The sequence below is a fragment of the Chiloscyllium punctatum genome, chromosome 32, assembly GCF_047496795.1.
Source record: "Chiloscyllium punctatum isolate Juve2018m chromosome 32, sChiPun1.3, whole genome shotgun sequence".
Lineage (NCBI taxonomy): Eukaryota > Metazoa > Chordata > Chondrichthyes > Orectolobiformes > Hemiscylliidae > Chiloscyllium > Chiloscyllium punctatum.
The window spans coordinates 46,708,650-46,724,967 of record NC_092770.1 but is presented as its reverse complement, the minus strand read 5'-3'; the positions used below and the strand labels follow the sequence as shown (position 1 = coordinate 46,724,967).

Genomic DNA, 16,318 nt, shown 5'->3' with positions numbered 1-16,318 from the left:
ACCGACCCGCCGAAGCGTAACCCACCCAGACCCATTCTCGTACATTTACCCCTTCACCTAACACTACGGGCAATTTAGCATGGCCAATTCACCTAACCTGCACATTTTTGGATTGTGGGAGGAAACCGGAGCACCCGGAAGAAACCCACGCAGACACGGGGAGAATGTGCAAACTCCACACAGTCGCCTGAGGCGGGAAATGAACCCGGGTCTCTGGCGCTGTGAGGCAGCAGTGCTAACCACTTATGCCACTGTGCCGCCCACTGCCACCGTGCCGCCCATTCCCTTAAATTTTCTCATAAATATGGTGTACCACAAAGCAGACCATTTTTATAAGACATAGCAGCCCTTTTTGAGTTATTTGGACACGGTTGTCTCTATCTTAACTAGGGCATTTAGTTAACCAGGATGGTTAGGTTTGATGAGCCCTGGGCCCTGGAAGGGGGACTCCCGAGTGAATACGGGTACATATACAATGCTCCTGTTTTTTGTTTGGGAGCTTTGTGCCCAGCATTATTGTTTTGTATTCTTGAGCATTCTTTTTTTTTAGTCACTTATGTATTGGTGGTGTTTTGCACAGTGTTTGGTTTTGTTTCATTTTATAGGGTAGGTTAGTAGTTAGTAGACAGTAATTGCATTAAATTTGTGTTTTTTAAAATAATTTTATATTTTGAGTAGAGTCAAAAAACTTTTGCTAACAAATATATTTACAAAAAAAGTTGAGGGGGAAACTGTTGAGGCCTACAAAGTCGAGGTATAGACTGGGTGGATAGCAAGAAGCTATTGCCCAGAGTTGGGGACTCAATTGCTAGGGGGGGCATGAGTTCAAAGTGAGAGAGAAAAAGTTTTTAAGTTAGATATGTGTGGAAAGTTCTTTATGCAGAGGGTGGTGGGTGCCTGGAATGTATTGCCAGCGGAGGTGAGCATGATAGCATCATTTAAGATATATCCAGATCGATACATGAATGGGCAGGGAGCAGGGGAATACAATCCTTAGAAAATAGGTGACAGGTTTAGATAGAGGTTTTGGATCGGTGCAGGCTTGGGAGGGCCTGTTCCTGTGCTGTAATTTTCTTTGTTCTTGTTCTATTACTACAAATGCATCCATTATCTTTGTAGCTACTTTATTTAATACCTTCGGATGCCTCCCATCATATCCAGGGGATATGTTGGTCTTTAGCCCCATTAGTTTCCCTATCTCGTTATTTTTAGCAATAGTTATTGTATAGCTATCACAATTGTATGTATTGGTAGTTATTTCCTCCCCTCCTTTTGCCCCATATGTAGTAATTTTTGGAAAGCTTTAACATCTCTCTATAAAGACAGATCCAAAGTATTTATTCAACTCTATTTCCTGGTTCCCCATTATTATTTCCCAGCGTCATTCTCCAACAAGCCTATCTTGACTTTTGATTCTCTCTTCCTTTTTCATATATTTAAAGAAGCTCTTGCTATGCATCTTAATATTGCCTGCAAGTTTCCCTTCAAAGTTTACCTTCTCTGTCTTTCTGATTGTGTCACCCTCTGGTTTTTCAAACTTTCCCAATCCTCTGGCTTACCACTTACCTTTGTCAAATTGCTTTTATTCATTACTTTTAACCAGAGAAGTGAAGAATGACCATGTATTTCATACCTAGAATTCTTCTTTCTCACCGGGTTCGATCTTTACATTTGAGCAATGAATTATTTTCTTAAACATCTGCCATTGTTCTTTAACCATCCTCCCACTCCACCCTGCCCCCCAACCCCAGTACTGGTGCAAATGCCCCATGAACTGAAACCCACTCCAACCATGCCAACCTTTGAGCCACTTATTTAACTCTTTGACTTTATTTACCCCCAATTTACCTGTAGCTCAGGTAAAAATCCAGAGATTATTATCTTGGAAGTTCTGTTTTTAATTTGGTTCCCAGCTGTTCAAAATATTTCCTTTTTTGTTTTGCTCCAAACGTTGTGAGCACAGCATGCCAAGAAATTGGTAGCACGCTCTGTCTGAAGTATATTGCAAGTCCCCCCAACAACACAAGTTATTGGGATCTCATCTTACAGCAGGGCTATTATCTGCTTCATGTTGGTCTTGGTTAAAGGGCTACGTCATATCTATGCTCAGTGTTTGTCAGGAGATCGCATAACAGAGTCAGAATTGTTGTGGACTCCCTTTGTCTCTCAGTAACTGTCCTTGTGAAACATCCTACCATTGAAACAAAGTAGGATCATGAGAATTGTCAAGGATATAGGCAGGTCCCAGGGTATTTGGCACAGACTTCTAAGATGTGGTAACAATGATCACAGAGGACTTGACCATTGATCAAATTGAAGCTTTTCTATTGGTTAAGTCAACTGTTATGGAAAAAGCCAGCTATGTTGGCACAGCTTAGTGCCCAGACTGCAGCACTGACCTCCTCAGAGGGTCAAGATGAAGCAGTGTGATCTGGCACAATTGCATCAGAAACCTTTTCAATACATTTGTGGGTTGAAGAATGAGAGATCCCACACAGCACCCCAGCTATCCTTTGAAGCAGCCAGTTACGTCACAAATTGAGTGCAACTGTCACCTTTAATGGCTGCTAGGATTGGGTGGCCACCCACCCCTTCAGGTGGTGTCCTTCACCAGTTGACAGCATGGTTCTATGATGGCGTCCAGGACGTCAATCTCAGGAAGGAATGAGCCTGCCACACTTGGAGGGAATGACATTGATAGACTCTGTATCTCCTGTACCCTCACCTGCTTCAGTTGTGGCTTTTTCATGTGGAGACTCTTCAGCCCCTGGGAATTGCTCTTGGTCCTATGCTTTTTTTTTCTTTGGTCTTCATTCCATTGTGGCCACAATGATTGGCAACCAATACTGTGGGTGAATCCATTGGTCAGAATTCAAATGAGTCTGTATGGGGAATGAGTAGAACAGGTTCTCATGCAGCCATAGGAACTTTCAGTTGTTGGAGACTGGCCTGACTCATATTGTTGTAGGACTTCATCCCAAGGTGCTAGAAAACATGAAAGCCTTGTAGCTCTCACCCTCCCATTTCCTCTTCCCCTATACACCACCCCCCCCCCCCACCCCGCCCATGCACCATCCAGGTCACCTGATGGGCCTCATGCCAAGTTATAGCCCTACTCCTAGCACGTGGTCCATATGCACCCCATGTCATCTACTCTACCTACTCTGTGGGCCCATAATGTTCAACATACCAAAGTATGGCAGTTCCATGTCCATATACAAACTATATACTGGAGTAAAATGATGAATTCTTGAGAGACAGCTGGATACATAAATATAAATGTTAAAATGTGAATAATTTTAACTTTCCACTATTTGAAAAAAAAAGTCCTTAATACAGACAAAAGGAAATGTCAATCATTCCGAGTCTAAGGTATCAAAGGCAATTAGCCCAACTGCTTTTGTGTTTGCTTTCAAGAGCTGATATTACAAGACATTTGGAGCTGTATGTAAAGAGCAGTGTGAAATTGGTAGATATTACGTTGTCAGTACTGTCAATTTATTGGGGCTCGGGTGTTTCAACGATCTAAAAGTTTGTTAACTATCAGCTAAGCCTCATTATATATTCTTTTGTGGTCAGTCCAGACCAGAGAATTGGAAAACCCGGGAATTGGCTCGGCTCAGAATCCCAAATTTGGGGCCAAGTAGCCGTTTTTAAGTGTATCAACCAGGCTCAAAGAAAAGAAAAGGAAAATAGTCTGTCCAGTAAGCCAAACTGCTTTTGTCTTTACTTTTCAGGTGTAAGAAGTTTGCGTTTTTCTGCCAGTAAGTGTTAAACAGGGCACCTCAGTCCTCAATAAAACTCTGAACAGATCACAAGACTCTTTGCTACTACATCTTACTTTTGAATTAAAGATGCATAAGGACCTTTATAAAGCCTCACATATCCTAAAGCTCTCTCACACAGTTACTATCTTTCAATGAGAAAGGAGATGAAATGTGTTCTCTTTGAGCAAAGGAAATGTGCTTTCTTCTATCATCTGTTATGAAATTGCTAATGTAACTTTTTAAACCAGTAAAATTATTCAGATACCATGTTGTTAAAGGTTTCTGTGATCTTTGTGATAAATTTTGGTTTTAGGTCATTGCAAGCAACAAAACCCAGCTAAATATCTAAATCATTGCCTATTCCAGCTAGCGCATTTCTCTAACACATTGATGCAAGTTCCCCTGAGACTGTATGTGCATGATGATGGTCTTGGCAAGTGGAACAGGTGCTTCAGTACACGTTGACCTAGTTCATAATATTCTATTGGTCACATTTTTTCTTCCAGAAAATACAAGGCACTTCCATGGAAAAACCTATTGATACTATTAATGGATAGTACCAATAATAGCATAAATATAGCACTTATATAAAGGTGCCTTCATAGGCAAGTGAAAAGAAAAAACACTTAAATTATAAACTTGTTTTAAGTTCTTAATGCAGTCTTCAAGCAGTAACTTCTTTAGAATCAAAATTATTTTTAAAACTTTGACTCCTGGAATCATGGGCAATGTAACTTTGTAAATAAACAATAACTGTTTGAGAATTGCATGAAGGCTATCGATAGTTGAATTCCAGAAAAAAAGCTTGTAGAAAATTTTATACATTAGTTAAAGTTCAGGGAACTTGTATAACTGCTCTCTCCCCTATCACAAGTGCAGCAGTCAACTTGATGTGGTGTTACCAGAGAAACAAGAGTAAGGCACATAATAGCACAACACTAGTAATTTCAGTAGCACTCCAGAACCTCTCCTCAGCATTCTTGAAACCCCATAATGTATCTAGGATGAATATACAAGCCCTGAAAATTATTAGAGATGCACATAAGCATGGGGTTGCAGACAATGCAAGCAGAATATTTGATTGGTTAACAGGTTTGTTAGTAGAATCAATCATAATGAAGTGAATAGTAACCCTGTTCTTCCAAACGAAATCTACTCAGTGCTGCTTTTTCATCTTCAAATGATGCAAACATCAAGGCCTGTTGCACAATTGAAGCTTCACAGCTGTGTCCTGGATGTGAGTTGCTGATATTGCTAATGATGTTTATCATGAATTAGCTAAAAATTCATGTGGTATAAATAGCTTCTGTTCAGTGAATGGTACAGCACAGAAGGAGTTGTTTGTCCCTCCAGCTTTATAATCAAGTGAGTAGAGGGAATTGGCCCCTCTTTTTTTTCCCCCTCCCACACCTCATTCTTCCTCCTGTACCTCTTCCTCACCTTTTGGTTTTTATTGGCCGTAACTGGCTTTGGATGTAAATTTAATAAATTTTAAAACCAGTGATTTTATTGGTGCCAGTTAATTGCTACACGTGATTTGGTGGTGGGAACAGGTATTCGGTTGTATTTGATAGCACTTTTGGATATAAGTAAACAAAACTAAAAACAGTGCACTGGAGGGGCTCTTGTGGCACACTAGTAGTGTCCTTAACTCTGAGCCAGGAGGCCTGGGTTCAAACCCCACTTGCTCTAGAAGTACATACAGTAATGACCATATCTGAACAGATTGCTTCGATAATATAACAACAGATGGTGGAATTTGAATTCCATATCGGAAATAAGAGAATAATAATAAGCATGAAAACATTGTCAATATTCAGAAGCAACATCCATTTCACAAATGTCCTTGAAGGCAGGAACTTGTTCCTTCTGGGGCTCCTGTGATATGACCATATTGTCCCTACTTCTGGGCCAGGAAATCCCCTGCTCATGAGGAATGTCATAACAGTTGACTGCCCCCCTCCACCCCCACCTCCCAACCCCGCTCCTGGCCTGTCACCATTTACTGTTTCTTGCTGTTATCTTTTAGATACTGGTCCAACTCTGCTCCTAATTCTTTTTGATACCGCCGTGATCTTTCAAAAGTGTTAAAGGCAGCATTCAATGCTTCCTCATTAAACTTGGGGATTAAATTTCAATCTTGAGTACCTCAGCCTTAAGTTTGATTTTAGTCCCTCTTTTCAGCTTGAGTTATTTTCAATTAAACTTCTTTGGGTCTTTGCCTTTCTCTCTTCTTTCCTTTCTTGTTCTTTTCTGTGTCTTGCTCCTTTCCCTTGTGCTCTCTTTCTCAATCCTGGTGTACCATTTCCTTTTTTCTGCTGGAATTCTAATTCTAACTTCTGATTCTGTTATAATATATCTGTTTCATTATCCCCCGTTTCTACATCTAGACATCTAAACATTTTGCAATTTTTGCTTTTCTGGCTTTCAGATAAATTGCCATTTCTATATATACTCTATTCTTCCAAGGACAAAGTTTTAGTTTTTTCATACGTTATTTCTTTCTAAGAAAGCATTAATGTATAATGTTCACAACTTGGCACTTTTAATATTAGAAACTCAAATAAATCTTATTGCAGCTCTTGAAGAAACAATTTATTTCCCCACCTTCGTTCTGTTGCTTGCCTGTGAGAACGTCCCAGCTGAGTCCTTAAACTTTTGAGGAGGTTGAAATGGCTCTTTTCTCTTTTAACCTCCTCAGTTGGCTGAAACAATTTTTTTTTTCTATTTACTGCACAGCTATCACAATTTAATTAAAATGTAGTTTTTTTTTAGAAACTGAAGGAGCCAATTATCAAGGTTCTCATTAGTGAAATAAAGGGGAATTTTAGTATCTATTAACCCTGGGGAAAAATGCAACATGTACAAGCAAACACCAGTTTGTAACAGAGTTGTACAAATAGGAAGAGCAATTTATCACTTAGCAAAATCACTAAGTATTAAGTTAAGACTATAACACTATCATAGTCTCAGCAGTAGTAGAATCTGTAGATGTCTTTGTTATTGGTGAATGTTTCTTTTCCTAAGTTGCTTTTGAATAACTATTGGTTTCAGAGATGATGAAAATGTAAGCAATGAGAGGAAAAGTTCCAGTTCCCATTGCCACAAATTTATTTTCCTTCCTTTTACCCTGCTGCTTAAAAGCAGCTATTGAAATATAATTCACTGTGTATGCTAGAGTTTGGCCCCATTATCATCATCTTGCCTCAAAAACGGCCATTTTAGTTTGATAAACCATTTCAATTCAGGGAAGGTCTCAGGGGTAATAATAAGATGATGGATGCTGAAATTCAGTAGACCATATTTACTATTATCATTACAACTCAAATTGCCACAGCTTTCTGGAAAGCTTTATTTGCCTTTTGGGATGGGCGAATCATATTTTTGAGTATTGTATTGCTGATACATAGAGATAAATAGGTTCTTGATTAGTAAGAGGTTCAAGGGTTACAGGGAGAAGGCCAGAAAATGGGATTGAGAAACATATCAGCCATGATTAAAGAGTGGAGCAGACTGTATAAGCTGTATGGTCTAATTCTGTTCCTATATCTTGTATATAAGTTGAGAAATTGTTTTTAGCATCTATGACCTTTCAATTGTATGCATTAATTCAGTTCCATTACACAACTGGACTTTTTCCTTTGTTTGTTTCCCATGAGGTTATTTCAGATTTAAAAGCCGAGTTACATTGTGCACTTACTGTTGTTGCATGGATCAAGATGAAAGCCATCTTGTGCAGAACAGAATCCTACAAAAAACAATATGACCATAAGCCATGTTTTTATGGCTGCTGGTTGAGGGAGAAATAATTGTCATTTACAAACTTGAATAGAGGTGTAATCATGGATATGGTTTACAATGGAAATCCATTTGCATTGTTTTGTATGGAAAAAGATTATAAAGCAAAACATTATTAAATTAATGTATCACTGGACATTAGAATGCTGAGTCTTAGACCATGAAGTAAGTAGTCAGCACAGTTTCAGGTTGCAGATTTACTTCCCATAGTGAGATGTATTTGCTTTGAGATGGAGAAGCTGCTGCTGACAGTTAATCACAGGTAGAAGTGCTAGTAAGTGCCAAGCAGACTAACTGTCTGCTTTGGCCACAGAAGTGTTTTGGGCAAGGAGAATCCAGGTTGCTACATAGAAGTACCATGTATGATGGTTCCACTTCAGCAAAACGAAAATCATGTTCCCTGCCGAATTGATTGATTCTTAAAGAAATATTAGTAACGTGATTGCACTTATGGAATCGACATTGATACAGATATGTTTGCACACTGCTCAATGGGACAGAGGGCCTGCAATTTGCAAGCATCCAATAACACAAATGAACAACTTAGTGTGGCATTTCCCACAGAAGTATCTGAAAATCTGTGACTGATCCTGACTATGTTTTCAGCATGTGATATCTCTTTGTAATAGACGTTTTGGCAGAACCTTGTTAACTCCGCTTCATAAATATAACTTTTTTTTCTAAACTGTGCCATGCTGAGTGGAGAGTTATCTCCATTTCCTCAGTGTTGAAAACGCTGTTATATTTAAAAAAAGAATTGATTCCTGGGAAAAGCATGACATTCTTAGCAAGTGAAGATTTCATAAATTTTCTCAAACCAAGTAAAGAGGTAGCAAAGGGGAATTTTCCAGGTTTAAGCTGCACTACTGGAAGAACGGCTTGTGGTAACTTCATAAAAGAATTTACACTCTAACAGACTCCAGAAGTAGCACCAGCCACTTATCAAGCAGACCATATCATCATTGACCAACAACAATTAGGAGTCCATCCAGGAGAAGAAATTGATTAAGTTTAATTTTCACTAATTAGAACCATTTGTTGAGATTGTTACATCATGGCAGTACAGCCTTTGTGCTGTTTCTTCAATTATACTATTTTGAATGTAAGAGGGGGAAAAGAAGTACTTTGGTGAACAAGAAAACAGTTTGAAGTCTATCTGAGCGAGTTCTTTTCTAATCTTAGCCTGTTTTGTTGTCCAATTACATATGTTTGCTAACAATTCAATAGAAATAGGCCTGAATGATTGCCTTCTGTGCATCTGTCAGAAAAGCTTCTAAAATAGTGCGTTGCATGTTGGTCAGCACTATGGTGTCATTGTAAAACAGCAACGGTAACAGCTACGCCCACATTAAGTAGAAGCAGCATTCCAGCCAGAGAAATCCCTGATGCTCCTCCACACTCCTCTGCATTTTCCTGTGGAGAGAATATAAATCATCATTAAAACATCTATTTAAGACCCTTTCTTCTGCTTTTAGAATTTGCTTCAGAAGATACTGATGCATGCTGAGTGTCAGATCTGTGCACAATGTCAGCACCTTACCCAACTGACTATGTGGCATTCACAAACCAAAACAGTGAACACTGCCAGTTTATTCAGTCATGAAATATTATTCAAGCCAATTTAGACCCTCAGCCAAGACAATCTCAATGACATTGATATGTAAAAAGAAATTGGTAGTTTAGCAGGTATGGAATGAATCACTTGTTTCCCTGTCAATATTCTGCCATCTCTTGGTCAATGCATATATGTTAAAAAAAATAGAACTTCAGGTTGTAACTGACATTGAAGTGACACCATTCAGACTGCTCTTGGTCTCAGAGAGGTATGACCTATTATTCTACTGCGTGAGCTTGATCTTTAGAGAAAGATTAAAGCACAATGTGCCAAGGAACTGACAGGAAAGGAAATTGTATACTACCATTTTATTGTGTTTAATGCACCAACTTATTGATCCTCTGAATATCCTCGCGTTTTCAAAAACAAATTATGCAAAATTTAAGTGTTTATCATGCACTACTTTCAATGATAGTGAAATTGTGATATTAAAACCTGGTACTAAAGAAACAACTGTAAGATTATAGCATCATTTCACTTTCTAGTACTTTTTTGCAAGTGGATTTTTTGTGGTAGAACAGAGTTTGTCTTGAATTGCATTTACCTCCGGATGGAATGCATAGCATGCATTGGGTCGACGCCTTAACTTTTGGGTTCGCATACGTTCACACTTCACTGATGCATTATTTACACAGGGGTCAAGGAAAGATTATGTAATTTAATGTAGATTATTAGTCACCTCATTTGACAACATTGAGCTCTCTACTGTAGAATTAGTAAATATAAATCTCAGACGTCAGTGAAACGTGCAACCTGCAGCAGATGTTCATGTGTTGCAAAGTTGTCTTGTGCTACTGTATATTACTATCATGATAGATTGACATTGCACTCTGCCTAGAAAGAAGTAGAGACTGGCTGGAGTTGACAGATGGCTGGTGTGTCATTGTTTCCTAGTAGTAGCTGATATTTCCCTGTGGAAAGGCTCTCCACAGTGCTGGACCCTGTTGCCAGGGTCAATGCCTTCAAATACAGTTGGTAATATTTTGAGACATACGGACAAATTGAATTTTGTGATCATAATTTTTTTATGCAGATTTAGCCAAGATGTGATGAACTGAAGTTGACGTAATTCTGAAGAGCCCACCCTAAATTAAGATTAGTTAAGAATTTGCATATTCAAGTAGTGCCATTAGTTCACCTGTAAGTGTTCCTTTTAATGTTATCTGTTAAGACTAGGTCTAGCCATCTCTCTGTCGATACAGTTGCATTTTATTGAAGCTTTTCAATTGAAAACGTTTTTGTGGTACAAGGAATGGTGCTAGTGGAAGGGAAACAACAAAATAAAAAATTTGACAAAGCAACTCCTGAGAATTTAAATGTGAATAGAAAATGAACACTGAATAAATGACTTTTGTCCTCTTGAACCTACATATAGTTTCTTGAAAAATCTGACCACTGATTGTACTCAGCAATTAGAAACTTGAACATACCTTTTTGTTTTCAGACATGGTAATTTTAAAAGAAGTTTTAGAAATTATTTTGAGATTGGTCAACACCAGATGTAAATCCAAACAAAAATCTTATAATAAAGTATGTTGCTCTGGCCTGTATCAGGTAGGCTTTTGCTTAATCTATTCTTCTCCCTCCCAGACCAGTTGAAATGCATATCCTGTGCAAAAGAATATCTTCTAGATTGTCTTTGTCTTTGTGTCAGGACATGGGACATTAAAGAATTGTCTCCACTAGCCATTTAAAGAATTACCTCCTGAGAGGTCTAAAGTAAAGTAAACTAAAGTGACTCCAGTGAAAACTCATTTAATTCACAATTAGCTCATCTGTTAACTGTGACTACCGTTTTAAATTTATTAATTTTCTGATGCAGTACTTGTCAAAGGCATGTCTTTTTGAAAACAACCATCTTATTCAAACATGTTTTGACATACCTGTATGGCAAGTGGGACAGACTAAACCCTGAAGTTCTAGTACTGACAATACTAGGTCTCTACCACATGACCCTACATGTACTTCCTTAAAGAATTGATCAACATGTTTAGTGATATTATTATGTATCTCTATAGTGTCTGGAAATTGAACCCTGGTCTCCTTGCCCACCTGTTGGAGCACTACCACTGCACCATAACAGTCTTAAGATCCTATACTTTTTACACAGAACTCGACCATTTTTTATTAATTTTCCAACCACCTTATTCAGGCAGATGTTCTGGAGTGTGTGGGACTTGAAACTAAGCCTCCTGGTCCAGAGGTAGGGGCATTACAATAATGTCACAGGATCCCAAGACCCTATACCAGTATTCTACTTCATTTCTTTCAGATGTGGAGGGCTAATAAAGGGGAGGTCAAAGTTCTGGCAAGAGTGTACTTATTAAGGAGGTCCGTAAGCTGTCAACTGACCTTTTTCCTTTTATTACAAATAAAGAGTAAGGAATCTTTTGATTTCTTATTAATGGAAGAACAAGGCCAAAAATGTGATCAATTTGGTTGACCACAGGTGGACACAGATTCCATTCCCCTCCTTTGTGCTTTTGCCAGTTTAAATTTAATGTAACATTGTTGCAATATATGTTTTTCTTATAAAGGATATATTTCACTTCATTTGGTTCCAGTGTTACTGGTGGGAAGATGCTGCAGTCACAGTATGCTTCAGTTGCTAGGAGGAGTAGATTACTATTTTCAATGTTCTGCACAACAAATATTCTGGAAAAGAGGAAAGTACACAGCAACTGTGAGGCACACAATTAGAAGGATATTTTCAACATTTTCTCCAGTCAAATCAGGCAAAGCATGCTGATCATTCTCCCTGTTTTAACTCCATCAGTGCACACTGGGGAAGAAAGGGGGATAATTTGGTCTGGGGCATTTACCAAGGCAAGGGGAGTTAAGTATTGAAGGGGATTGAGAAAGTGACAGTGAAATAATCAAATGCATATTATAAGTTAAAAGAAAAATTAAGCAGATGAGGAACATGATTTCAGTGACTATAAGTTTGTTGAGAACTTCCTTTTTGTTTGCCTGTGATTGTTGTGATGCTGTGGCTTTTAAGAGGTCATTTTGTCCAATATCTGCAGTAATTTGCTCCTACCTTATTTTGTCCTGGTTGTTTTTTTTCTTTTGAAGAGTTTTTAAGGCAGAAGTGATGAGCAATCTAGAAAAAAACACTACAGTAAACCGTTTTGAGAGGCCTTGAAGAATTGTTTTAAAATTTGAACCAACAGAAGCAGCCTGGGTAGGTGTGGCCAGATCTCACAAACTAAGATTTGTAGTTTTTAAAAAAAAAATAGGTTTAGCTTTAAGCAGTTGCTATTGTGGGCTTGAAGTAGACAGTTTTTCTTCTCTTGATTACAGTCAAAAGCTGGATTTCTCTTCCCAGGTTACTAGATTCCATGTGAGACAAAATCTGTTTTTGTCAGAGGGAGTGACATGGGATGTTATTATATTGGAACATTTAATTATTAATAGTTACTGTATCTATTATTCTGTTAAGTTTTCCAATAGAGATAAATTTATTCTAAGTGCTTTATTTTGTCCTTTAAATATATTGTTTTAAATAGTGTTTTGCTTCACACTGTGTAGTTTAATCAATCACATTGTATCTGGAACACAGCATGTTACATTTGCCTTTAGAATAAGAAAGTTAGGGTATAGGCTACCTTCTCAATATTTTGAGGGGGTCTGGTCGGGCCCTTAACACTGGCCTAGAAATTTTGTGTGAAAAGGGAGATGTTCTTAACTGTTGAAGTTGGTGGAGTTGACATAATTGATGTAACTTGATTAGTTGATCAATGCCCTTTTTATTTATGGTAGGCAAAATGGATTCATGAACTAAACACTTTATTCAGTACCATGCGATCTCTATATGAAAGATCATAAAGAACTTGCAGCTTGTGAAATTACCATGGATTCAGCTTTTGATTAAATTCTAAAATACTTTTGTTTCTGAATGACCAGATTAGCTAAGGAACCTGTTGGAAGCATTGAGGCCATGTGCTGATAATGGTCTTATTAATGGGGCCATCATCTGACACTTCCTGCATAGACTGCTTTGATTGGCTGAGACCAAACCGAACGAGATTGATGTTGCAGCTGGAATCTTTGGTGTTGCAGCTGACCGTTTTCTTTTTTTAAGACTGTGTGGATTGTTATAGTACATCTGTGTATGCTGGTACCACAATGTATCAACAACGTGAAAGGTTTCAAGTGTCATATTGACAATGAAGATGAATAATGACATTGTAAGTGATGTCAGACCTATCGTAAAAAGTTAGCTTAGCATGTGTGGACTGTATTTCACTGTGTCAACTTCCTGAGTACATCACTTTGTCAGGTATGTAAAAGGATGACCTTGCATCAAAGTCAATATTGGAATTTAGTGCATCTGGTCCATTCCTTTTTAGTGCGATTTCACTTGGATGGAGGCCAAAAGTTCAGCTATTAGGACAACATGTATTTCTCTAATCAACCTGTTCAGGGCTATTATTACAACTTTTCTGGAGCAGGTGGGACTTGAAGTCAGGCCTTCTGGTCCAGGGGTCAGGACACCATCACTGCATCACAAGAGGGTCGTACAGCATCTCTTTCTTCTAGCTGAGAATGGTATGACATGAACTCAACTGCTGAAAATGTGTCGCTGGAAAAGCGCAGCAGGTCAGGCAGCATCTACGGAGTGCTTTTCCAGCAACACATTTTCAACTCTGATCTCCAGCACCTGCAGTCCTCACTTTCTCCATGACATGAACTCAAGCCTAATATCTTGAAATTGACTAGAACATTGTCAGGATTTTTGGACTCTTAAAAAAGAAAAGAGGATTTTACCCTTTTTTTTCATTGTTGGGATGTAAATGTCAATGCCTCAGCTAGCATTTATTACCAATCCCTCATTATCTTTGAAGCTAGTGTGATCTGCTTAAACTGCTGCAGTCCATTTGGTGTCGGTAGACCAATAATGCCATGAGGGTGGGAATTCCAAGATATTGATCCAGTGAAACTGAAGGAACAGTGATATATTTTCAAGGCAGGAGGCTGGGAGGGGAGATGGTGGTCCCATGTATCTGCTGCCCTTATTCTTTTTAGATGTTAGTGGTCACTGGTTTGGAACGTGCTGTCGAGGAGTCTTGGTGAATCTCTGCAGTGCATCTAGCACGTAGTATACTGCTGCTATAGAGTGTCAGGGAGGTGGAGAGTGAATTAATGTGGATATGATGTCAGTCAAGAAGTTTACTTTGTCCTGGTTGGCGTCAAGCTTTTTGAGTGTTTTGGCGATGTAAGTGGGGAGTATTCCATCACAATCCTGACTGGTGCCTTAGAAATGGTGGACAAGCTCTGGGGAGTCAGGAGGTAAGTTACACATTCCAGGATTTCTATCTTTCAATCTGTTTTTGTAGCTAAAGTATTTAAATGGCTAGTGTGGTTAAGCTTCAGTTCATTGGTAACCCTTAGGATGTTGATAGCAGAGGATTCAGCAATGGTAAAGCTATTGAATATCAAGGGGAAATAGTTTGATTCTCTTTCAATGGTAATGGCTGGTGCAAATTTGTCTGCCTGTCTTTTGTCCAAATGGCTTGAAAACAAAGGTTTTTGGATTGAAATCATAGATTATTTGTTGTTTAATCTTGCTGAAGTACAGGAGCAGGGATGTGTTGTTGCAGTTATACAGGGTCTTGATGAGGCCACATCAAGAATATTGAGTGCAGATCTGGTCTTCTTTTCTGAGGAAGGATGCTCTTTCTCTCAAGGGAAAGTTCACCTGGCTGATTCTGAGGATTGTAGGACTGACGACTGAGGAGAGGTTTGACTAGGTTAGGATTGTTTTCGCTGGGGTTCAGATGAGTGAGGGAGTGATCCCATAGAGACTTTTAAAATTTCAACAGGATTAGACAGGGTAGATGCAGGGAGGATGTTCCCAATGGTGGGTGCATCCAGAACCAAGGGGTCACACTGTGATTTTGGGGTGGAACACTTCTCATGGAGATAAGGAGACATTTCTTCACCCAAAGAGTGGTGGATCTGTGCAATTCATTGCCACAAGAAATAGTGAATGCCAAAACATTGAATGGGATCAAAGGTTGTCGGGAGAAAGGAGGATTAGGCAATTGGGTTGGATGACCAGTCACAAATGTGATGAATGGTGGAGCAGGCTTAAAGGGCTGAATGGCCTTCTCCTGCTCCTGTCTTCTATATTTGTGTTTCTTTTTTCCCCCCCAAGTTTAATACATAATTAAATCTTTCGTTTTAAGCTGGAAAATTGGTGCTTCGAATTAACTATTCAGAGTCTGAGTAGTTGTTCCTAAAGTCTGATTTGGAACTGTTACTGTCAATTTTGAGGGACTTTTGAAGGTTTTAATTTTATAATGCTTGTGAATACAGAGATAGAAAGGCTGATTTGGATTTGCTGTCTGTCTCCATGTCTTCACAATATACAAAAGCAACAATTGTCTCAGTTGGTAGCATGGTCACTTCTGAGTTAGGAGAAAGTGAGGACTGCAGATGCTGGAGATCAGAGTCGAGAGTGTGTTGCTAGAAAAGCACAGCAGGTCAGGCAGCATCTGAGGAGAATTGACATTTCAAGCACAAAGCCTCATTCCCCAAGGGGGTTGAGAGATAAATGGGAGGGGGGTGGGGCTGGGGGTAAGGTAGCTGGGAATGCAATAGCTAGAAGAAGATTTACCTCTACACTACTGAAGCCAGGTGCCAACTTGCGGACATCTCCTCCTACTACCCCCTTGAACATGACTTCACTTCCCATCACAAAACCATCATCTCCCAGACCACCCACAACCTCATCACCTCTGGGGATCTCCAACCTAATGTTCTGGGAACCCAATACCGCTCCTACCCAAGCCTTTTCACAAACCTGACTGCCTCGGTTGACCTGTCGTCTCAGCCTGCTCTTATCTCTGCATACCTTGATACCGTGTTGTCCACCTTGGTCCAGGAACTCTCCACCTACGTTCAGGATGCCACTCACGCCCTCCACAACTTTAGTTTTACAGGCCCCAACCCCTCATCTGCACCATGGACATCCAGTCCCTATATACATCTATCTGCCATGACGAAGGACTCCAAGTCCTCTGTTTCTTCCTCTCACACTGACCCAACCAGAATCCTGCCACTGACACATTCATTCAATTGACTGAACTGGTCCTCATCCTCAACAACTACTTCTCCTTCGAATCCTCCCCCT

General features: G+C 39.3%; 1 protein-coding gene across 5 annotated transcripts in view; it reads right to left on the bottom strand.

Moving 5' to 3' along the window:
- Positions 1-8,557: 8,557 nt before the first annotated feature.
- Positions 8,558-16,318, bottom strand: part of LOC140458136 (voltage-dependent calcium channel subunit alpha-2/delta-4-like) — a 491,615-nt gene continuing 483,854 nt past the window's right edge. For 4 of the 5 annotated variants that reach the window (XM_072552257.1, XM_072552258.1, XM_072552260.1 and 1 more), the window contains 3 exons: positions 11,723-11,835; positions 9,725-9,807; positions 8,558-8,978 (listed from right to left, as the gene is read on the bottom strand). In XM_072552257.1, the coding sequence (XP_072408358.1) occupies positions 8,877-8,978; positions 9,725-9,807; positions 11,723-11,835 (298 nt within the window). In that variant the 3' untranslated portion in view covers positions 8,558-8,876. The remainder of the gene's footprint in view (positions 8,979-9,724; positions 9,808-11,722; positions 11,836-16,318) is intronic. The other variant, XM_072552261.1, reaches the window with a different exon arrangement.